Here is a 26445-nt window from a genome sequence, read left to right as displayed (position 1 = left end):
AAAATCTAGGGATAGATATTTCAGAATGATGATGAGTGATTTCATTGATGGGTAATGTAAAAAAAATACCAATATTTTTTTGTGAAATTTTGTGAACTGGTGAATATTTAGTGTTTGTTATCTGTATGAGTATTTCTATATTTTATCAAGATTTATCTTACTCTGCTTTGGCTTACAAATTACAATACGTTTGTATCTATAAACTAGCTATACCCCGCGGTTTTACCCTCATTGCTTCGCTCCTATTGGTCTTACCATGATGATAAGCCTTTCCTCGATAAATGGGCTATCTAACACACGTTCAAACAAACAAACTCCTCAACTTTATAATATAAGTATAGATTCTACTAAAATACCTAATAAGACCTACCACAGCTACATTACAACTTTATATAAAGACCCTATAAGACCTACCATAGATATAACGAAAGATACCAAATCCCACGCGATCCGCTCCCTAATGTAAACATACAATCAATTACCAGTCTGTCAATCTGTCCGTGCAAACCTTCGCGTCATCGTGATAGTATTATTTCTCAATCATTCGGGAAATGACAGGGTGAGATGTTTTCCAACCGTTCACGGAAGTAACCATTTTTCTTGTAAACGACTGTTTTTATTCTGATCGAGATATCTATGTACCTCTAAGTTAGATATTATACTAGCCAATCACCCCGGATGTGTCTGGGTTGAATTCCAACTTCCAAATACTTACTTCCAAACTATTTCGATAGCATTAAGATATTTGTTTATCAAAAATTTTCACAGAAATCAAATGATGCACACAATCAGTGTGTATGATAATTGATAGGCTCACTTACTTTTTTAAGTTATAATTGAAAAGGTATAAAATAACAAGCTGTAAATAAATTATAATAAGTTTTATTGATACACTTTCCTAACATTATAAAAACCTATTTCTACGCGAATAAATAAGGAAGAATCTAGTTTTACAAGATCACAGAACTAATCAATACGTATATAAATATAATCTCCAATCTCTATTTCCTACAAATTATAATGCAGATTTATCAAAAGTATGTTTCATCGAAAAGAGTCTTTAAAAAACGTCCATTTTCTGATCTTAGACCAAATCTAAAGACTATATACCATACTAAATCTATTGAACACTAAATGGATAATACGAAATCCTAGCCACTTCATCAGGCACATAATGCAGATTCTGGTACGCCTTCACCATCATCTGCTGGTTCACCACCGCAAAGGGCCTTGGAGAAATGCTCTCAATGGACGGCAGAGGTCGTACATCTATGGGTATTTCTTCCTTCCTCACTGGCACGAAAGAAGGCTGACTGATCGGCGAATAGATCATGTTATTGTACATGTATTGAGGATCTGAATAGCTTATTGGCATCTGGTAATCAGATCTCGGTTCCATCTCAACGAAGGAATCTCGTGAGTAGATTGTCGTGCTGTACGTAGTCTCCAGACGGTTCTTCCGTCTCGGCCGATATTTATAATCTGGATAATCGTGCATGTGCTTTAGCCTTAAACGCTTAGCTTCATCTATGTATGGCCGTTTCTCTGCTTCGTCTAGACTCTTCCATTCCAAACCCAGACGCTTTGATATTTCTGAATTGTGAAGCTTCGGGTTCATCATCGATATTTTCTTTCTTTGCAACCTCGACCAGACCATGAATGCGTTCATCGGCCGCTTTATGTGGTATGGGTTGGAATTCTTCGACAACTTCTGTATCGGTTTGATCTGAGCGTCCAATGGATATGCCATGTTTAACTATTACATATTTTACAGCTTCAAAATACGTTCCAAGGACTTAATGACCATTGTTTTACAGATCTTTAATTCACGCCAAGATTTCACCAATTTTAGCTTGAGAGTCTGCATTTAGAAGATACGAAAGCTATGAGTTATAACGTTTTATTCTCTCTATTTGAACTGTCTGATGTTCCGAACCGATCGGATGGGCGTACAAATGTAAACTGATGACCGTTTTCGAAGCAAACTAAATCGGAGCGCAGTCATTAAAGCAACAAAAGCGCGGACACAATGGTCATGACAATTTTCATGTATTATCTGATGTTGAATAAAGAGCGGCGACAATGCCGTGATTGCTCGCAAATTGTCAAATGATACTGGTATGTTTTGTGTAAGGCGCGCCTGCGCAGTGATCTATTAAACAGTTAGCCTTATCAAGCGATTGCTTTCTGCGAGATAATCGGAGGAAGTCTGAATGGCAGGATCAGAGACAGAGGTTAGTAAAGCTGCGGATACATGGTGCTTTTATTTCTTATCTTTTTGGTGGCAGTGACCTGGATATTGCTGTGATACACGACCATTTACCTCACTTTATTACCTCATATCTCTGGGATTCTAAATTATATTGTATGTACTTGTATTTTTTTTATAAATAGGAAATAAAAGTCAAACATTTTTTATATAAGCTGAATAAACTTTCTCAAAAAGGTTAAGAATGCTTGCTTTATTTTTTCGTAATTCCACATAAAATTAGAGTAGGTAAAACCGATTCTTTAGATTTTGCCAAACATTTTCAATACCTAGGTACATAAAAGTGCTTAAATATTATCTTATTGATATCGATTTTATAGTTGTAGATTGTGCCAGTAACACATCTATACTAATATTATAAAGCTCAAGAGTTTGTTTGTTTGTTTGTTTGAACGCACTAATCTCGGGAACTACTGGTCCGATTTGAAAAATTCTTTCGGTGTTAGATAGCCCATTTATCGAGGAAGGCTATAGGCTATATATCATCACGCTAAGACCAACAAAAGCAGAGCTACGCGGGTGAAACCGCCGAGCGTAGCTAGTCCTAAATAAAATGGATAAATCCCAATACATTAGCTTCCATTCATTTCGCATTACAGAATATAGATGTAGATAAGTATTGTGACAGACCCAAGGTACTAGTATTATGTTATCTGTGCAAGGTGTGGCCATAGACCACACCACAATACACCATTCATTCGATTGATCACAATATGCCTAGCTTTGTTGATAGGGATTGATAAATCGGAATAATTAAATTACTCTTTGATGGGTAAGTCTGCTTCCTTATTTGTTAACATTTTCGACGAAAGAGCGAAGTCATAACACAGTCATAGGCTTCGTTTTGTTGCATTCAGTCTTACATTCAGTAGGTAGATATAAATATATTGAAACATAACTATAAAGAAAAAATTGAGATGATCATGAAATATCTAAGTAAAAATTTAATAATTTACATATATGTATTATATTGATACAACAGCATTAAATGTTTAAAAAGCATCAAAAATAAAAATGGGTAGTAGACTGCATTTTTCTTAAAGCTATTTGAGTCGATACATATCAAACTCCGGTAAGTCCACTCCCCGCCAAAATTGAGATAACAATGGCGCCAATTTTGAATTGTAAAACTAAACCAGTCTGTACTTTTCAAAGTTAGGTAAGTCAATCGTATCTCTATTAAAATAAGGTTTAAAGTAAATGTTTTTTTTCAAACTCCGGTATGTCCGTCGACAGTGGTTTATCAAACTCAGGTAAGTCCATTTCGACCAATCACAGCGCAGTATAGCACTAAAATGGCTGCCATTTCTCTCAATTTTGTTGAAGCTAACACGTGTGACCAATGCTTATAAATCGTTTTAATTGATAAATGATGGAAGAAAACAGTTTTACTATAGAGGTGGTGGTTCAAGACAAAGCAAGGAATAAAACAATACCAAAAGCTAAAACAGACAAGGCTCAGAAAACAGCTAAAAGATAAATGAAACTAGACGCACAGCACACGCACAGTAGTTATTCCCAGCCATGAAGCCCAGGGCCGTACTGAGATTTTTTCAACTGTTTTGATTTATTGACCCTTCTCTTTGCCCAGCGGTGGGATGATAAAGGTTAATAATAATAATAATTTGTATCTTTTAATGTACATATTTTATTTTAATGTCCAATACTTACAACGCGACGAATTATCTACCCATTTCCACCACCTCAGTACGTCCCAAAATTAAGTTCTATGAAATCCCTGTAAGTCCATTAGAGATTTTTCAAATTCCTGTAAGTCCAAGACGATGTTTTTCAAAACCCGGTAAGTTTTGCTGGTACATATCAAACGCCTGTATGTCCAGATTTAAATCTAATTTTGTGACATAATCATCAAGTAATACATTTCTTTTTCTTCGTAAAAATGATTCTAATGTATTATATTATATCCATCATAAATTATAAAGGTCCAAACATATTGTTTTTTTAAGTTATTAAAAATACCTCGATTCCCACATTTCTGTTAGAATGGACTTTACGGAGTTTGATATTATGTATCGACTCCTTGATCGACTCATTTAACCTCCTGGGGCCTGCGGTCATATATATATTACATAAACAATAAAAAAATATTTCAACGCCATCTTTTGCGTATATGCGGAAATAATACCTCAAATCGATGTAGTGGTATGTCATCCGCTATACTAAACGGTTTTTGGTTTTATAAGTGACAGTGATTTGAAGTATTCTCATTTCGAAGTTGACGGTGGCTGTGCGACGGCAAACACGTGGTCAGTAATCTTACATTTTTAGTGGAACCATTAGTATATTGCAGTATATCTTTGTATATCTAATTATAATAGATATTATTTCTGCAACCGCAATAGTTATTTTGTAAGATAAATCTAAAACTTGTGAAAAATATGAATGTTTTCTTTTATGTCATACTGGTAAGACATTTGGTCTCAATTCTTGCCAAATTGGTATTGGTTACAAGGGCCCCATGTATTACCTATATGACATTATTTAGTTTATGTTACAGATTTTATTATAATTTTCAAGGATTATAAGATACTGAGATCTACCAACACCTGGATGAGTCAAATATTGACCTATATGATGGACCTATGGAGTTTCTTGCCGGTTCTTCTCCATAGATACTGCTTTCCGAATCGGTGGTAAATGTTAATACTGTTATGACGATTCAAAAGTGCTTTTAGAAGAAGTCTAATTTAATAAATAAATGTTTGAGATGAAGATAATCCCCCAAATGATACCGATGAAGCCGCCCAAACACCAGAAAATGAGTCTTCTTCCATTCGTCCAATGAGTATGAGTCACGTCAGTACAGAATCGTCACTATATATGTCATCTTCAGTTGTTGGCAGACCATTTCGGGGACGCACATGACGTGGACCAAGCATTAGAGGAGGCTGACCAAGAGGATGGATTAGAAATAAGACCTATGGGTGGACGTGACAATATAAATACACCGCCGCGCCGGTGCAAAATACTTGAACTGGTTATTTCTCACCCTTAAAAATACCTATCTTTGAACCAAGTTACAAAAAATAGATACAGAACAATAGATAGAATAATAAATATTAGGTTTCAAGTTTAAAAATATATAATAACTAAAAAAACAAGTAGTTTTTCTTCATTTTCATAAACTTATTACACTTGGAACTGGGACCCCCTGTAATATATAAATGACATAAAGAAAATCCAAGTTTTCCACGAAAGATTTTTTTTTCCATTTTTTTTAATATCTATAATTGCATTAGAACAGATACAGCTAATTTTTATTAAAAAAGAAAGAAAAAAAAATCCTGGGTCTCAGGAGGTTAAAGCATAAAAAAATAATTCTCCTTTTTTTTATTTCAACGACATCTATGAATACATGACAGTATCACGTTTGGGCCTTAAAAGTTTCGGTTTCTAAATTTGAACTGTTGACGTTTAACTATCACCAGATGGCGCATTACACAAAAATTACTTTATACAATTCATAGTAGATGGCGCTACAGTGGTTAAAAATAAATTACGGAAAGTATTTTGTTTTTATGTTTGATTTTAATTATTCTCATAATCAATAATACACTCGAATATAATATATAGTAAGTATGTATATAGTGTAAAAATTATAAATAATAGAATAGTTACCTATTTTTTATAAATAGTTTTTAAGTTTATTGTTAGACTGCCCACCTAACTACTTATTTTTATGTGTGGTGATTAAAAAAAGTAAATTAAATTGGATAATAAGGATAATGCGATATCATAAGTCCATGACGTATGATCTTACTCAAATCTCAATTCATTTTAAATCATGTTTTAAATCCACTGCCTCATCAAAACATAAACTCCCAAAAGTTTACGAAACCATAAGTCGCAACACAATAAAAACGATATGAAAAACGCGGGAAAAGCTAAAAACCGGCAAATTTATGTGTACAATCGTAAACTCAGCGAGCCTAGCAACACTTTGTAAATCACGGCGGACATAAAGGGGGTATTTAAACCGCTATATTTATGAAAATAAGATCCTATAAAGCTATAATGTGAGATACAAAAAGCTCTCGTTTGGCCTGTCGTCGCGGAGACGATGCTTTTTATACCTTACGACACGACAGCACGACTTTTTGTTACGTTATATTTTCAGACAATTTAACTACCCAAGCTTTAGCTAATAATAAAGAAATGAAGAACCAAATATCTGTAACACAGACTAATAATAATATACTACGTATACTCTGTAAGAATATCAAATATTATTTTTTTAGGATTTCACCATAGGAGGTATTTTTTTTCAAAAAAGGCATTCTAGGATATATACTCTACTTTTTACTTTCTGTTATTGTATCTTAAGCTATAGTAATTACTAATTAGTTAATTACTGGTATCCTTCCATTATTCCTCGCTTGTATACGACTGTTCATTGGCGAACTGCATCCTTTCAGGAACAGGAATTGTAGAATATTCAGATATCGCCATAATCATTGAAAATCTTAATTATAAATATACCTATTACAATAGGGAAAAATTCATATAAAATGCAAGTATTCTATATGAATTTTTCCCTATAGATTAGAATTCAGAATCTCAACCGAATTACAATAACATTTTACAGAAACAATCATACAATCACAACGTAACAATTCACATTCCTTTATTACATAGCATAAAATAAAATAGGTTGGTAGGATTTAAAATAGGTTAAGGTACATGTAGGATCTTCAAGTTTATAACCAACAATGTTAACAAAAGTCGTGAACACTAAAAGTCTCAATAAGCCGTAACTTATTGTTATTGCGAATTTTAAGCCTCCGTTTTATGCTTCAAATCGCGGTGAGTCACGACTCCCAACAATCTATGTGTATGTAGATTTATTTACAGGAACTTGCCAAGAAAAAACCTTTCATTTTATCTATAGGTAGGGGTTTTTTTGAGAATATAACTGTTAACGAAAACTTAGAGCAAAAAAATGGCGCACAGATTTTGTTCGTGGTGTAATATTATACGAAATAATATTATCTCAATGCAGCAAGCACATTTTAGTTTGTGTTTTATTACCTTTTTCAAAGTAGTCTCAAAAAATTTTATCGTACACGGCTAGGTTTACAATAACTACAAGTGATAACTGCGTTAAAAACAACCGACTTCAAACTTTTTTTTTTTTTTATATTTATTTTAAAGACTTCAAACTTGCACTTGCAAAATTTACAAATACCTACAGACAAAAATGCTCATAAAATAAAAACTACTGGGCCTATCCGAATAAAATTTTTATGGGACCAATTCGACACCATCCCGCATCGAACAAAAAAAGAATCACGTAAATCGGTTCAGAAACCTCGGAGTAATCGGTGTACATACATAAAAAAAAATATATATATATATACACCGGCCGAATTGATAACCTCCTCCTTTTTTTTGAAGTCGGTTAAAAATTTAATCAATAAATCTCAATAAATATCTAATTCCTCGCAAATCAAACAGCTAAACAAAGAAAAATGTAATACTGGTATTAAATAAAGATATGAAAATGAAGCGAACAAACAGCTATCCCTTTGAGTGAATAGAAAAGAATAAGTCCCGGCTCGTATAATAAAACCTCTTGTGTTGGATCCCATCCATGTGTGTACACACGGTACTTCGGTGTAGGATATGTCCGGGGATTTATAATAATTTCTAGTGATAAATGGAATTTATTATTAGGTACGTAATACCTATCTAACTGCTAATTAATTATTATCGGGGACAAAATTATTAAAAATATTTATTTAAAAAAAAGAAGAATCGAACAATATTTTAAGAACATTCAAGCTAAGACGTAGGCCTCGACTGTTAGAAAAGTAAAGGTTATGAGAAAGTACCTACCTATGTTAGATTTATTAACTTATAGGTACTTATCTTATTTAAAACTGAGAGAGCATGATAAACACATATTTATGAGAAAAAAAATATTCAGGATTTAATTAAGGACACAACCTCCTTGTCCTCCTGAAAAAGTTAACCAAAAATGCAATACTTGAAACTTGAATTAAACTGCGTAAAAAAATATTACATAAATATTTTAAGAACAATCTTCAATTACATATACCGTGCATATCGGACTCTATTGATACAGCATTTTTATTTCCACCCGTTCAATACCGAGACATTCGCGAAGGCGCTTTGTCAAAACTCACTTATGTGAAAGCAACACAATATCTTTAAATAGATTCTTAATATTTACTTATTTTCTTATAAAAATGTATTAAATTGTAATTTTATTAATTTCATAATATTTTGTATAATAACTCTTTGGTCAACAATCTGTTTCATTAGTTTTAAAAACTGAAAAAAAGCAAAACGGACCGTTCGATTTTTGAACGCCCGCGCCGCGCTAATCTAATTTCGATGAATATTTTTTAATAATTAACAAATGAATGTGCATATTATATTAACTATTCCACAGACAGTAGTTTAGTGTTTGATTTCAATTATTTTAATTTATTAGTTATTAATTCGATGTGATTCTTCAACCATACCAGATTTTCATAGAGTTTACAAATTACAACATCATCATAGCGGTGAATATTGCTGTAAGTATTTATAGGACTATAGGTGCAATTTTCTATTTACTTTTACTATTTTGCTAAAGCAGTAAAGCTTTGTAGTCACTATAAATGTACGTGACTTGTGAGTAGGTACTCACTTATTAAAACTTATTAATATAGGAACAGGGTGTCCTACTATTGGTATACTTAGCGCGAAGGGACTTGTAGTTTTACATATACTGATCACGTAAAAAATACTTAAACAACAAAATTATATAAAAAAAGTTTGCTAAATTTTTCCTGAAAATCCATGTTTTCTTCTCTAACTTCGCGCAGTCGGCATATAGTTAGGTACCACTTCGCTAATGTGAGCATTTTGTCTATGAAAACATAATCTTAAACAATAGGTCACGAGCTGCTAGCAAAGCTAGGCGGGTTGCTTGTTATGGGTGTACACAGAGTTTTAAGATTTCATCTATTTGAAAAAAAAAATGCGTCTGCATTTTTATGGATTAGAAATTTTTTTACGTAGGTACTTAGCGTACCTATGCAAAACTATAACCTCCTTTGAGCTTAGTATACCAACAGTGGGACACCCTGTATAATATTAAATGATGATTTTATTTGACGGACTGATTACCTAATCATTTCATTAGAGACATAGGTATTAGAGGTAAGTACCTACTAAATAGTCCATTGAATGAGTCCCTCCAAGGGGGGTCTAGAGTGCGTGAGTTAGTAACGTAAGATGTTTCTTCGGAAACATGTCAAGAGTCCCTAGGTAATAAACATACTAAAACCCCGGGACACTAGGAGGAGCCCCGGAGTGGGGGGAGGGGGGAAAAGGTCAATTTTTTTCATTTTTCGCTTAAATCTCAAAAACGGTACATTTTAGAGAAAAACTTTTAGTTGTACCTAAATCATTTTTTTCTATTCGCAGCCGTTTTCGAGCTACTCCCATGAAATGTGAAAAATTCGAAAGCTTTTTATTTTACCTAACTACTCTAATAAATTCAATACCTCCTAAACGCCTCCATGGTGGAATCTGTTTTTTTTATCAATGATAGACCTAATTATGAGCAATCTATCTGTATCGGTCACAAGTTGCACTTTTGAGTTTTTTGGAAGAAAAAAAAAGGTCAAATTCAGTAACTCAAACTACCCTAATATAATATTTTGACAATCGATTCCTCCTAAAGGCTTCCATGGAGGAATGTGTTTATCTTACCAATCATAGACCTAATTAAGAGCAATCTATCAGTACCAGTTACAAGTTGCACATTTGAGTTTTTTGGAAGAAAAAAAATAAAAAGTTCAAGTATCGTAACTACCCTAATAAAATTCAATTCCCCGTAAAGGCCTCCGTGGTGGAATCTGGTATTTTTATCAATGATAGACCTAATTATGAGCAATCCATCTGTACCGGTCACAAGTTGCACTTTTGAGTTTTTTGGAAGAAAAAATTAAAAAGATCAAGTTCAGTAACTCAAACTACCCTAATATAATATTTTGACAATCGATTCCTCCTAAAGGCTTCCATGGAGGAATGTGTTTATTTTACCAATTACAGGCCTAATTAAGAGCAATCTATCAATACCGGTCACAAGTTGCACATTTGAGTTTTTTGAAAGAAAAAAAATAAAAAGATCAAGTTCAGTAACTCAAACTACCCTAATATAATATTTTGACAATCGATTCCTCCTAAAGGCTTCCATGGAGGAATGTGTTTATTTTACCAATCATAGACCTAATTAAGAGCAATCTATCAGTACCGGTCACAAGTTGCACATTTGAGTTTTTTGGAAGAAAAAAAATAAAAAGTTCAAGTATCGTAACTACCCTAATAAAATTCAATTCCCCGTAAAGGCCTCCGGGGTGGATTCTGGTATTTTTATCAATGATAGACCTAATTATAAGCAATCTATATGTACCGGTCAAAAGTTGCACTTTTGAGTTTTTTGGAAGAAAAAAATAAAAAGATCATGTTCAGTAACTCAAACTACCCTAATATAATATTTTAACAATCGATTCCTCCTAAAGTCTTCCATGGAGGAATGTGTTTATTTTACCAATTATAGACCTAATTAAAAGCAATCTATCAGTACCGGTCACAAGTTGCACATTTGAGTTTTTTTGGAAGAAAGAAATATTTTTTGATCGTATGGGGAAATTGTTTGAGCCAAAATCATTTTTAACTGCATGTATCTCAGAAACTTTAGGATATAGGAAAAAATGATTTAGTTACAACTTGTAGATAATTTTATGGCCTTTCAACTTTTCCTTGAAAGTTTTTCTCTAACATGAACCGTTTTTGAGATTTAAGCGAAAAATGAAAAAAAAATACCTTTTCCCCCTTCCCCCACTCCGGGGCTCTTCCTAGTGTCCCGGGGTTTTAGTATGTTTATTACCTAGGAACTCTTGACATGTTTCCGAAGAAACATCTTACGTTACTAACTCACGCACTCTAGAACCTTTTATTCAATGGACTAAAACTATTTATTATAGGAAAATTAGGAAGACCTGGAATTTAGGTAGGTTGTGAACGATACAGAAAATAGTTTAGTTTAATAATTTTGGATTTTTAAGTAACGAAAAAGTCTTAGCTTGACACTGTTATGTGTGTCATAGTTTATTTAAAGTGTCGCAAAAACACCTCTCGCAAACCATTCATATTTTCCAAAACTGCGTTAACCGCGGGGCACAAGTCACAACCAGTCAGACAATTATTGCGTCATCCCATGGATTTCATTACAGCTAGCACCAACAACAATAGTGCGACAGAATCGCTGCCGGGCAAGTCAACATGCTACGTCACGTTCTGTGCCCTAGGGGGGAGGGGCGAATGGCCCAAGGTCATTCTAATAATGCTTGCAGTGACCTGCTAAGTCAAAATAGAGTACAATATAGATATATTGGTTATTGTTTTAATTTTTATAAAGCGGGCAAGCGAACTGGTGGGTTGCCTGACGCCTCACGCCTGGTAGCAAGCGATCAACACCGCCCATGGTTTTTTTCACAAGAGGTTTTGAGAAAGTGTTATCACTTATCAGCATTATAAGGAAGAGGTACGTTCGTTAATACTTATTCGAGATATTGGTTTTTTGCCTCATTGTATTTAGTTATAGCTTAGTATTATTATAATATACTGTGTATAGTTAAGCTCATACACCTTATGAGTAGATACATTTTGGTTTTCAGTGTTAGCATAACATAAACATACATTGTCTCTTCTACAATATTGTAGGTAATTTGTATCACTATATGTATTTCATTTTCTTTTTTTCTCAATGTCTGTCATGATTCACTAACAAATCCCTCTATCATAAATTTCGGGGTTATAGTCTGTAGTAGGTATCAACTATCAAGTGAGATACTTACCGACAGAGTTGCCTAACAAATAAGCCGAACCATACCCGAGCCCAATTTTCCATAATTCATAATAAAATCAAAAACACATCAACGAGGCTAACAGACCATTTTACATAACCGTGTAAATATAAAAGATGTATTCAATATACCTACATAATAGTCTACGAACTATTTCATCCATAACGTAATAACTTTCCTCCGTAACAACGGAAAATCAACCTTATTCTATACATATAGAGTATGTTTTCGATTGTAAGTGTATAGTAGTTAGGCGATTATTTCGCATTGGCGCGCAAAAACGCCCGCGGCGTGGCAGCGAAGCGCGAAAACGCTCCATAACATGATATTGTGCGAGCGTTGTAGCGACACAGAATTGTTTTACGTACGAACAGACACTGGTAAACCTGTTTGTATGTATATGAAACGGGCGGTGTTTACGTGTTATACACAGGTAGGTATACATGTATAGGTACACTAGTATATTAGTTAGCAATTTGTATAAACCCTGTGGGTATAGAACTTACAATGTACCTATTGCTAACAAAAAGTTTGCTCTGTTGTTTGGGATACATTTTTCTCTACCTTTTAAGATTTTATAGAGTCAAGAGTTAATCTGTTAAAAAATGTCATATGTTTTTGAAAATTATTAGAGTGGAAATTTTATTCAGATTCGTGGAAAAAAAACCGGCCAGGTGCGAGTCGGACCCCTGCAGGGTTCTGCATAAAGTTAGTTTTTCTTTCACATTTTTGTTTTTCGCAATTTTTCCTTTATTAATGACGGTGACTACAATAAAACGTTGCTTCGTACCAAATTTCAAGATTCTGTGTTCACGGGAGTAGCCCATAGGTTTTGATTCCCACATGTCGAAATTTGCAAATGATTGCAGCATAAACGGTTGTATCTTCTGATTATGTTGGCTTATAAGTTTGATTTTTTATAGCTTCAAGGGACCGTAGACTTGTGGATTTAATAAAGATACCTCCATGCGTTCCTTCGAAAGTCTATTGACAAATAAATTAACAAACGGACAGCAAAGTGATCCTGTAAGGGTTCCGTTTTTTTACCTTTTTGGGACATGGAACTCTAAAAATTTGCGATTTAAGAATAAGAATAAGAATGTTTATTTAGCACCACATAATACAAACAGAAAAAAAAATAACAAAAATAAACGAAAAATCAAAAAGAAAAAACATTAAAAAGGTAGGTACTTACGGCTGATCAGTGTGGTGCCAAAAAGGGTAGCTACTCAGCATGTGCTACACGTTATGTTGTGAAGCGCTGATTTTCAGTAGTCCCTTCACCCTTGTTGGAGTGCCAGTCAAAAGATGTGAATCAATAATACCTACTTAAATAAAATACAGAATACTATAATTTTTGTGTACTTAAATAAATTGTATAATTTTTTTGTAAATTTCGTTTACTTCTATTCTTAAATCTCTCCTATTACCTGTTTTAAATGTAAATTTACCTAACTCTGTCTCTTATTAACATTTTACTCTCATTATATAATTGGTTTTGGAAAGAAAACTGTAGGTATATCTACTTTTGGGATATGGAATATTTTTTGTCAAAAAAAAAAAGAGCAAGAAAATGCCTACAAGTGAAACCGCGGGCGGAACACTAATATAAATTTTTTCATGGTAGGTACTTACCTACTACTTAGGTACCTACTTACTCATTTAAATGTCATCGTTGACATAATAAAATATTAAAACTATTTATTCCTTCCTAACCTATCCTGATTTTTGACCTACCTACATAACGTTAATGAAAAAACAGATGTCGTTTCCTAAAATTTAAATTTTAACTTACCAAAAATTAAATCATGGTCTCCATTACATTACGTATTTAAGCTGCCTTACATCGGAAAGGTCTAAATAAACTGGTTGTATCTGAGAGTGTAGGTAAGTGCTAAGTGCAGTTTCTTTTGTATTTATGTACCTACCTACATGTGCATTTTAACTTATTTATTAGTTATTACCTACTCAAACATAGATTATTTATTAACGTCTTCTTCTCACACTCTACATATTAATTATATTTACCTACATAATAGGTACAACAAAGAGATAATTCGCTAGGTGGGTATTTTTTTTTTAATATATATGTAATTATACTTACGTTTAACATTACAAATTATATTTTTTACATACCACTGTTCCACTCCACTGTCGTCCCTGTTCCACTCGTGAAGATCAGAAAAGAAAAAAATGGATAAATTATCGATCTATCGATCTGATCGATAGTTGTCTATCATTCAGTTGTAGTACGTTGTTAGCATTTTAAAAACTAGTATTTAAAATGTAGTTTTGGACCTTATCTATTTAATATAGACAAATAAAAAATCCATTTAATATTTTCTATGATTAATTTATTTAATACCTATATAATATACATTATATTATATATTAAGTTGCTATTTAGCTACATGAAAAAATGGCAAATTATTAGATATAATTTGATCATTCCACTTTTATTTAAACATACAAAATAAACTAAATTATTTTCCTTAATTTAATATAGTTTTCATTATAATACCTATTTAAAATCATACATGTTAAATCATAATTTTAAAATTAATTTTTTATTAGGTATGAGAATTCAATTTCATAGCAGAAAGAAACAGTGTGACACGACCCTTACAATAATAGTGCGCAACTATTATCCGCCACTAATGAACGACCCTTGGAACGACCTAACAAGAATTCGCAACAACCGCAAACATTCAAAAATCGATTCGTCCAAGATTTAAAAAAAGATGCGAACTAATAAACATGCTAACAAGCACGTCACCTGTTGCAAGTTGGAGACGGGCAGCGCCTCAGCCAATGCGACGCGAACGTCCGCCCACGACGGCCGCTCATTGGCCACTGCGCGCGGGGAGAGGGGGCACTGTCAGCCCGCTAACGACAGCCAAGAAAAGCGCATTGAGCTTTCGGAAGCTTTTCACGAGCGCGCGGGAACCGGCACGTTCCTTCTCATTTCAAAAATTCGAATTCCAATTGACATTTAACTTTTTTTTAATTCGATAATGGCAGTGCATGGAATTTAGTTTGAAGTTTACACGAAGTTTAAAAAGTTTTTATCGAACATGTCGCTCGGGAAACAGCCCACAGATCATATAAAGAGGCCGATGAACGCTTTCATGGTGTGGTCTAGGGGACAAAGACGTAAGATGGCACAAGATAATCCAAAAATGCATAATTCAGAAATTTCCAAACGTTTGGGGGCGGAGTGGAAACTTCTCACGGAGATGGAGAAGCGGCCGTTCATAGATGAAGCGAAGAGATTAAGGTAAGTCACGTTTGTAATCATTTTCAATCATAACAAAGTATTACAATATTTTTTTAAGTGATCCGGAAGAATGCTATTAAAATGCTTATAAATTTTTAAAATTACTTAGGTACCTATTCGAGATAATTCTCCACATAAGTAGGTACCTAAAATCTTTACTATTTACTGATAAAATAATATTACGTCTATATTATCTAAATCAAATTATGTTTATTCCGCCTTAATGTATCTTATATTACCTATGTATCTAGTTAGAAGATATTTTTTTAAGTTTTCAAATGAAACAAAGTTATTATAATTTTCCAATTTTTATTTCTGCATAGGTACCAAAAGATAATACTAAAGTAGATTTTCGTTCCTATTGGACGAATTGGAAATTCAAATTAATCAAATTCAAAACGACAGGTAAATTATTTTTACTTTCAAACATAAAAAGAGTTTGAGCTGAAGTTAAAAATATTTTCTTACTTACCTCAGGGCGTAATACGATATTTTTAATACATTTCCTCGTAAAATTACGCTTTTCGATAAATCAATAATAATATGTTGTAGGAATTAAGTTAAACTAGCTTACCGCCCGCGGCTTCGCCCGCTTTCTCTAAAACGATTTGAGATTTAAACTATCCTATCTCTCAAGTTGGATCGAACTGCATATGGTGTGCGAATTTTATTATAATCGGTTAAGTGGTTTAGGAGTCCATTGAGGACAAACATTGTGACACGAGATTTATATATATTAAGATTGATACTTATAAACAAAAAAACGCTAAATAAAAAGGTAGGTAAAGCAAGCTCTACATTAAATAATTATTATTGAGTATTTGATAAATTTGACACTTAAGAATCACAAACAAATAAAATACCTCTTGCTACCTCTTTAATATCCAGTAGGTATAAGCTTTTTCCTCTTTAATATTCAGTATACCCTTATTAATAAGTGTTAGAACTCTTATTATTTATCTAAAGATAACTATGTGAAAAACGTTTTTTTGGATAGTTAATATCGTTTAGAATGAAATACATTGATTGCTTTCATAAACGCCTACGTATCTCCAATCCTACTAATATTATAAATGCGAAAGTTTGTATGGATGTATGGATGTTTGTTACTCTTTCACGAAAAACTACTGAACCGATTACAATGAAATTTAGCACACATATAGGTAACTTGGATTAACATATAGGATAGTTTTTATCCCGGAAATCCCACGGGAACGAGAACTATGCGGGTTTTCCTTTGCAAACGCGGGCGAAGCCGCGGGCGGAAATCTAGTAATCTTTATAAATTGTGTAAGTAGGTACATAAAATAATTACAAGACATAAAATGTATTATTATGGTGGTGTTACATTTTGAATTTCTGGTAGGTACCTATGAGATGTTATATTTTCGAGTCACCGCAAAAGTTTGGATGTTTCTAATAAATGTTAAGAAAATTTATTTATTTATTTAAAATATTTCAAAGAAACGTGCGTCTTTTAAACAACTATCCAAAGAAAGGTATTGTTCAAATAGGTACGTAGGTAGGTACCTAAATTTGTTAACAGGCGAGATTTTAATACTTTATCAGAAAAGAGAAAAAATATTTAGTGGCGCTCCCCTATTTACTTATTTTTATCAATGATGTTTGATATGATTTGACTGTAGGTATTTGTGTTCAATTATAATCTCTATTTAATAATATTTAATGCTTTTTTCACTTAGATTTTAGTCAATGGATCACGGTCAGTAAAGAAAAAGAGATACTAATACAAGCTTTTTACTAAACATTATTTAATGTTATTTTAAACAAATTGAAATCTACCTTAGCTAATTTTGTTGGTATTTATTTATCTGTGTGTATGATCAATTGCACCAAAAAATAGCTTTATTTTAGGAATTGCCCTTTCCTTGTGTTCTTTAAATCTTTTTTGCAAGTTTGCATACTAATCCATATCTTTTAACACCTAGTAGGTAGGTACTTAGTTATATGACGATAATTTTAGTTTAAAACCAGACATGTTTCCAAATTATATAAAACTAGGAATTCAAGGTCTAATTTTCATCCCTTTACTATGTCTATTCTATTAACTATTCTATGACTAGGTAAGTCTTATGCAAAAATACCGAAAAGTTTATAATTAGGCCTAACATACATTTTTTTGTCAAACTTTGTGTGTGCAATAAAGAATAAATAAATAAATAAATAGGTAATCTAAAAAATTATCAACTACCCACAATTAGGTAAATCTTAACTAGATACTTCTTAATTACTAACATACAAGGTTCTTTTAAATTAATTTAATTACAAACCTAACAGCCTGTTAGGTTAGCTTGTTAGTAACAAAAAGGGCTATAAAGGTTGAACAAGGTCAACAAACAACGGTTTCCACTATTTAATTTGGGATAATTTTATCACTAGACAAAACGAACACCTGTTAGTTATCAAGGAAGACAAAAAGTGGTAGATAAGCCCTTAAATTAGTTAAACAGAGGGCCGAGGCATTTGAATTTGTTGCCACTTGACGAACTTTGTTCTTGGTCTTCTTTGTGAACAGATATCTATTTATCTATCTAAATTCAAATCATAGAAGTGAAGCCCCGTGTCCCCTAGTGGGGTAAGGGGCAGATGAATTATTCATACATCTGTTTCACTGATCGATTATCTTTAGGGACAGGTAGTTAGGTGATCAGCCTTCTGTGTCCTGCCAGACCGAGATAATTTTTTTTCTTCGTCTCCATTGGAAAGTGAACCCAGGCCCCCTCGGTTTTACGCTCACGCGTCAACCACTGTACCAAGGAGGCGGTCAAAAATTCAAATCATCCTGAATATAATTTAGATAAACTGGCAATAATGTAGAGCCAAATTAATTTATCGCGACGTTACTTATGTGACGATCATTAACAATTTTTCAATTAACAATTTTCTTTCGGGTTTATGCAGTTTAGATTACAATGGAATATACTTCTTATAAATGTGATATAAATGTCAGTTCAATTATTTTTATTTTGTACTAGCTTTTAAGAAATAATTTTGAAATTGAAATAAGTTTAGTACAAAATTTTCACATCGCTTTTTTTGTTACCAGGGCCCTAATATCTACAATAAATTAAACGAAATTCTCTCAATTTTTTCACTAACAACTGACAAATGTAAACGTGTGGTAAAGGAATGGATTCAAAAATTGGATTATGCTGCTACCGAAAACTTGCTTTAAATTGTGATGTTAGTAAATATGAAATTAATATTAATAATATAATAATAAATTATTTATTACAGTAGGTAAAATGATAAAATTGCTTTCAGTGTAAATTATTTTATTTAAAATATAAATAAACAAATGGATGAATTGGAAAATATTTATGACACACAAACATAAACGCGCGCACACACACACACAAACACACTCACAACACACACACACATACACACACACAACACTCACACAACACACAAACACATATGTAGGTATATTATTTTATTTTTTTTTTGTTTTTAAATTTTAAATAACAATAAACTTATGTCGTTCTCACTACCTAAGCACAAACTCTTGAATTATGTATGTGAAACTTATTTTTGTAAGTGTTTTTTGGTTCCGAGGGCGGGGACCTGGTGATCTGTGATACCGGTTAAAACCCATTTCAGACACCAGCTCCTCCAACTCCAGCTTATTGTTTGTAATTTTTTGTATGCATGTAGATTAATTTTGTGACTGGGAATTGTGAGGAGAAATAAATAAAATATTTATTATTATTATTATATTATATTTTACCCGCGGCATAGCCCGCACAGTCACAGAGAAACCCGCATAGATCCCGTTCCCGTGGGATTTCCGGGATAAAACCTATCCTATGTCCTTTCTCGGGTATCAAAATGTCTCTTTTCCAAATTTCATGCAAATTGGTTCAGTAGTTAAGGCGTGATTGAGTAACAGACAGACAGACAGACAGAGTTACTTTCGCATTTATAATATTAGTAAGGATAACTCGAAATAAGCCTTATATGTAGGTACTTCTTGAGTTTTAACAATAATGTTTATTTTCATAATATTTAATATCAAATCAAATTTTCTTATAAATAAGTATCCAATAAGTAATATGTTTCTGAATGTAGAGTTGTACGTTTTATAATATTTTTACCCCATCCTTGAGTTTACACAAAATTGTATAGCGGTAAATAAAGCTTTTTTTATGAGGTCAGAGATATTCATGATATATATATAGACGGTAGGTATATTAGATTTAGATGTAGATACAACTATTTCATCGAAAATTTTGACCTTACAATGATAGTTCTTAGCCTAACTACTTTTCTTTATGTATATCAGCTGAGTCTTAAGTTTTAAAATGAATAGTTACTTAAAAATACTAATACGTTTAGAAGTAGATTATGATGAAGAATTGTTTCCTACCTGTAGGGAGTTCTACTGAATTGCATATGCAGCGTTCTAACGAATTAACGATTTCGTATAATTACTCATTGGAATTCATTTCTAAATGTGAAACATACGCTAAAAATATATTATTTAGACACCTATAAGATTATGTACAAGAGAAAATTTATTTGAATACTCAAACTAATCTAGCGAAGCCACAATCAAAACGTACAAATTACCCATGTTTCCAACAAAAATCGTCCCTCCCAAATATCGCTAAGTTATCAAGGCCGAGCGAAGTCGCGGGCGGTCCCTATAGTTAATCATATAAAAATATAAACCCACAATACAGTGAATGAACAAATAAGACACTACTCCGGATGTTTGTGTTCCTTATCCCACTCACTCTGTTTGAATTAGGGCCGTTTGATAAATGTATTGTCACTTTTTTGCACTATCTTGGAGTGTTTGGTTTTTAAATAACTAGGTACATCTTTTATTTGAGGAATTGTTAACTGTTACCTATACCAACAATGAAAATTACCTATACCAACAACGTAAAATGAAATTCTTTGATGTGGTTTCAATTTACCTTTAATATTTGAACCTACCTAATTGTTTCAAATTTTGCATTTAGGTTCATAATACTTTAATTTATTTCTGAATGCAAATCAAAAAATCATTAGATTTATTTAATATAATGGTAATAACCACGAGATAATAATATATTAACGTGGATTTTTGTACATGGAATCGAGAATAAATATATTTTATAAGTTACACCGCTACATGGTTTTCAGGGTCTTATTAAGAATAAAATGTCTAACTTCATTGTAATAAAACTACCAAGTTCAAATCAAATCAAATTTTGTTCAATCAAGTTTGACGAACATTATCTAATATCACATTAATATTATTTAATCATTATAATATCAATAGTCATTTACCACATTTCAGTATGAAGCTTTTCATTCAAAACCTTTCCACACATCCAAGAATAGTTTATCAACTCCCATTCAACAAACGAACCCCACGCAATCTAATTGCATCCAGCTATCTAAAGATCATAACAAATCAATTGCAAAAAGCGCCCCAAAGACAATTATCTAGTATTCACGGCTATAATATCTGGCATTGTTAGGGGTGGCACGTTATCACGGGCCGGCAGGGCTATAAAAACAAGCTTATGCTCCCGTCTGCGCTAGGGTTACGCCTTTGTTTTTCTCTACCTATCATATGTCGCGTCTTTTGCTACTAAAGGGTTTTAAAATGGATTTTGTGTGCAGTTATAGCTTTGCTTGGATAGTCTGTGTCGATTTGTTCGTGGGCTTCCTTCTTTGTCGAAGTTTTTTCAGACGTAGCGTTGGTGTTAACAGTTCATACGGAGACTATTACAAAAAAATACAATAGAATACTTCGATATCATGATCATTTTGTGAATGTTCTTATTGGTGATGGTATTTTTTACGGCTATTTAATTATATAAAAAAAAATTGGTTGTCTGTAAAGTCGGTTTACTGACGATAGTTGAACGTGACAACTTCCGATTGTGCTTCTCTGTCGCTCGTTCCGCGCTCTCGCTCGCACTTCAAGCCTTACGGAACGCCTCAGAGCGAGGTAACGCCGCATGAGTCATGTTTTTTCGTGCGTGCAGCCGCGCTATCGAATTATAAGACGTTGTCACGTCAAAAACAATTCGTGTTTTTTTCGGTGGAGTGCCCGATTTTTTTAGAAAATTCAATCATAGCTGTTCAAAACCAAATTATACTTTAAGTAAGAGAGTACGTTAAAATATAGCTAAATCGTCGTTTTTTAATTAATTGTGTATCAATTGGTTATCACTTATCAGTATATACTTAGGTATTAGTTTTCCATTAAGCTGACTTTTATAAATGAAAATGAGTTCAAATCTATGACAATAAGTAATTCTATGATTATATTTATATTTTATATTTCATATGTGTGGTGACCCTAGAGTATGAGTGTTCTGTAACTTCCCATAATGCAACTTTTCAATGAGCTTTGTAAGGAAATTGTACAGTAATTTACTGTCATCATAATATAAGGACACATAATGAACATGTAAACGATTAAAATATTGCTATTATTATTTAAAAAAATAATTTTAAAACATATTTTATTAGCGCTTTTCACTAACTCTACCTTCGGGTTTATGTAGAAACATAATATGTAAAATAAATTTCGATTTTAATTTTTTTTAACGTAGATACCTACCTATTTAAATTTATATTTACTGACTCAACATAATTAATACCAAGTACTTATGTATTAATAAAATAATCATTGAAATGGTGAAATAATAAGTTTACATCAGAATCAAAATGTGGAAATGTGGCAGTCTGTGTCCGCTTTCTGTAAATTGTAAAACGTCGCATGTAATCAAACAAAATAAAAACACATTTTGAGGACGATATAGTTATAGGTTTTTAATACAGATTGTTATAACAACAAAACAATATTAATGAGCTAAATATTAACGATTGCAACAAACATTTTTACAGAAACAAGAATATGTCACGCGTCCTTCTTTAACTTTCCTAACATTTAAGTACCGTTTCGATATCAATTTCCTTTTTAATACCCAGTTCTAAGACTCTATTCTTCACCTATTATACAAATTTTAAACACTGAATAACAAATTGGGAACCACGTGTCCCGCTATCGGTCACTATGGTCAAAGGCGCTCCCCTGTTTGCCTGCTTATCGGCCTGTTTGATCAGACACAATTCCAATACAGACAAACAACAATGTCTTAGCTTTTTATGTGTTTCATCGTTTGTCATATCAATTTTATCGCTAGTGTGTGGATATGGATTTACTCGTGAATTTTGTGTTAAAGGACGAATGAGGGATACGTGTAAGATTGTATTGAAGGTAGAATTTTATGATTACGGGAATTTTAGGGCAGAATTAACTGAGCTTTAATATTCAGTAGGTGCTAGGCAAAATTAATTACAATTTGTGATTAAAACCGAAGTAGGTACGTATCTTAGTGAATTGTTATATTGTTGTTTGTGCATTGAAAATAAAGTGTTTTCATTATTATTACTGTTGCTCTATAAAATTATTTAAATTGTATATTAAATGCACAAAATAATGGTAGGATCACGGATAGTTATTTAGTTCAAATTCATTTGATGTTGTTGTTGATCAAGAAATTAGCATTATTTTTCTTAAACTGCAGTATTATTCCATCTCCCATGATAAAGCACAGTTCCAAGAATGCAATAATACGAAGTCATAGCCACCGTGTCCATTGGTCCCAAAACTTGAGGTCAATGCACCGCACTATCAATTCCTTCATTACTTTGTTTGACAAACACGATAGCCAAGAAAAACACACGAATATCGATATAAAAAGAGATATCGTTTATCCGACAGTTTTTTGGCGGAGTTAATCGAATTGTGTAAACATTGATACGATTCTCGATATGAAAGACAATTTTTTCCTTGTGTCGAAATTGATACCGTGGTTGTTGATACTGTAGGGCTTGTAGAGGTCAAGATGGAAGGTTATTGGTGACGGAGAATTATTGCTCTTCTTGGAAGTACTTTGGAACTAAGAGTGACAGATATACCTACTTTAGAATAACTACTGATTAGGTACTATAAGTCGACAAAATAAAATTAACGAAAAACATCATTCTATAAAAGTATGATTTCGATTTCCTTCTATTACTTACTTAGTTACTTACGTCTTGATTGCAAGAAAAGTGTTTAGTTTTAGATAGCTATTAAGAAAATCTATTTAATTAAAACGAAAATTTGACTGCTCTAGCCTCAACGTAGTTATCTACTCTACATTTCTTAAATGTTAAAAATTTTCTGATTCCGTTTCTTTTTTTCAATAAAACTATCTATAAAAAGCGCTTTACCATACCTATCTATAGGTACTATTATTATCTAACTACAATATTTAAACGCTTCCATGAATCTTCAATCTTGTATATTATGTTTCTTTGATATACATAAAATGTGACCATTACAGAGCTGCAAAGTGCAAATATTATATTATAGCATGATCATTCCCATTACTTTGGAGATCATTAAATCTGATGCGTGCCAAATACCCATGACCTTATAAAATTAGTCTTTTATTATTCAAGCAGTATTCAGCAAACAGTATTCGAAAACCTCAACTATCAACCCTCAGTACTCCATTCGAATAATTACAATCGACTAGCTGACAATCGCGATTCTATCACAAAGCTCGCATAATCGGACACTGTCGGCAATCCGGCCAACACTAAACGTTCCAACTGCGAAACAATTCATACGAATGTATACTTTATTTCAACTGTATACAGTCGCGTTTACATTACACGTATTCCCGACATAGTGATGGGCGCTGAATAACATAGATTCTGACAGGACAATGCAATAATCCGAGTATTGTTCAATTGACATTGTTGTTTTAAGGGCGGCGGGCGACAATTGTACGCTTTATTGCATAAATAATAATGTTATTCTGCCCGGTGGCGTTTCATTGTGACGTTTTGTAAAACTTATGTATGAGTTATAAAGTTAAAACTCGATTGAATCGAGTTACAGCGTTGAATTGCTGCAAATTGGATATGGAATACGCAGATAGGTTCGGCGGCGTTGCATGCTGATTACGATAAATAATGATTTGTTGTGTCGCCTAGATTAGATGCTTATTGCTTATCAGTCAAATAGACTACCTACTAGGTTTCAAGAAAATCAGAATATTTTCTGCTTATGTTCTCATATCGATTTATTTTTTATAAAAATTAAAATGTATAAATTCTTGGAAAATGTGTTTTTGTTTCTTTAGATTTAAGATTTTGTTTCTTTAATTTTAAGGCCATACGTATTCAGTGACATTTCGTTTTATTACCTACTCCTTACTAGTATCTATCTTTCAGTACCTACCTTATATTTCTTTTCAGTTGGGAGAATTTTCGATTTATATGATTGAAGCTCCCATAATTAAATGAATCTCTCAACAAGATTAATTCGGAAATTTCATAAAAACAACGAAATTTATTAAACCTTGCCTTCCAGAGCACTTCACATGAAAGAGCACCCCGACTACAAATACCGGCCGCGGCGGAAGCCCAAAGCCTTAGTCAAGAAAGAGCCCAAATTTGGCTTCAACATCTCCGGGCTGATGGCGCCAGTACCACGGTTGGTGACACCACTACCACAGCCAGTGCCCCAGCTACCTGTACCACACCATTTACTGCAGGATAAACCAGATTTAGGAAGACTCTTTCCACCGTTACCCTATCCGTTCTACCCGTTCGCCAAGATACCATCCGATGATGGAAAACTGGCGGCGGAGTTGGCGCATTTACAGGTGAGATCCCATTTTTTGAGACATTATTACAGATTTTATATGTAACTGTAACAAAACCATCAGAAGTACCAAGCACATCTCACTAGTCTTAGACTGACATTAGATAGACATTGAAATTCGATACATGACCACACACAAGAAGACTCCACGGTGTAACCTTGCAGGCTCTGTACGGCGGGGCCCTATACAGCAGTGCCCTGTACAACAGCGCGCTGTCCCCCTGCGGCTGTCCCCCGCGCCGCACCCCCTCCCCTCCCCCGGACGTCAAGCGGCCAGTGGCCTACATCCTCATGAAGGACGAAGAGCCCCCGCAGCACGTTATATGAAGGCCGGTCGCCCTCCCGGCGCGGCCCTACTCGCACTGGGAGCGGCCCTCCACATCCACGGAGAGGGATAGCAGCACTCCGGATAGCATTTAGATAGACTAGGTTACCAGGCGTATAGACAAAAACATGATAAATGAAAGCTGCGTTTCCACTAGCTAGCATGTGGCACGAGATATATATTGCACAACATGACGTCCAAGATGTCGCAAGTTAGTGTGGAACTTTTGTTTAACAACATTCTCTATCTAGGCTCTACTACTATGTCAGTCGTTGACATCCCTAGGGCCTAGAGGAATTACTAGTTTCCATTGCAACGGCCGCGGCCACAGCAGTGGTAACATCAATCAACAATAATTCATCTTGTTGCGTGATACTGGCAACGTTGCACTCTGTTGTGCAACGTTGTCGTACATGTTGAGAGCAAATGTTCCCTAGTGGAAACGCGGCTGTATTATGGTCAACAATTATGGCAATGGCAAATAATAGGTATTAGCTCATTTTTCCGGTCATCCGTTATTATAATCGTGCTAATTTCTAAGGCCGGTTGCAGAGCTTCACCGACCATCAGTGCGTACGTCAGTCGCGCTTGTCATATGTATGAAAATTCATAAAACTGTTCATAGCTAGACCGACCATACGCACGCGTATTGTCATGCGCATTAGTGTCATATTCATACACATTGTTGATGCGTATCGTCAGGACCGACGGTACGCACTGGCGGTCGGTCAAGCTCTGCAACCAGCCTAACTGACGCTTGATATGATGACATAGAATTAGATGTATCATGTAATAAAGATGGCAAGACTTGGTTTGCGAAGCTGTTTGATACAGCTATCATTTTTTTGACTGCTTGAATGAACTTATAACCAATGATTAATAGAACGTACAGGATTCAGCAATAAGGAAGAATCGGAGATTTGCTTTTTAACTTCCTATTTTCAACATCATAGTAAATTAAAGCAAAATCGGCGT

At 33.6% G+C, this 26445-nt stretch overlaps 2 protein-coding genes across 2 annotated transcripts; one reads left to right on the top strand and one right to left on the bottom strand.

The window, feature by feature from the left end:
* Positions 1–897: 897 nt before the first annotated feature.
* Positions 898–1939, bottom strand: LOC123706402 (transcription factor SOX-14-like). Its single transcript, XM_045655666.1, has one exon. The coding sequence runs from the start codon at positions 1748–1750 to the stop codon at positions 1121–1123; it is 630 nt and encodes a 209-aa protein (XP_045511622.1). The 5' UTR covers positions 1751–1939; the 3' UTR covers positions 898–1120.
* A 13309-nt stretch (positions 1940–15248) lies between these two features.
* LOC123706096 (transcription factor SOX-14-like) lies at positions 15249–25472 on the top strand. Its single transcript, XM_045655243.1, has 3 exons — positions 15249–15451; positions 24852–25146; positions 25311–25472. The coding sequence occupies exons 1-3, from the start codon at positions 15249–15251 to the stop codon at positions 25470–25472; spliced, it is 660 nt and encodes a 219-aa protein (XP_045511199.1).
* Positions 25473–26445: the final 973 nt, after the last annotated feature.

Source organism: Colias croceus, chromosome 3 (assembly GCF_905220415.1).
Source record: "Colias croceus chromosome 3, ilColCroc2.1".
In the NCBI taxonomy this organism is placed as follows: Eukaryota; Metazoa; Arthropoda; class Insecta; order Lepidoptera; family Pieridae; genus Colias; species Colias croceus.
This window is presented reverse-complemented; position numbering and strand designations above follow the sequence as displayed.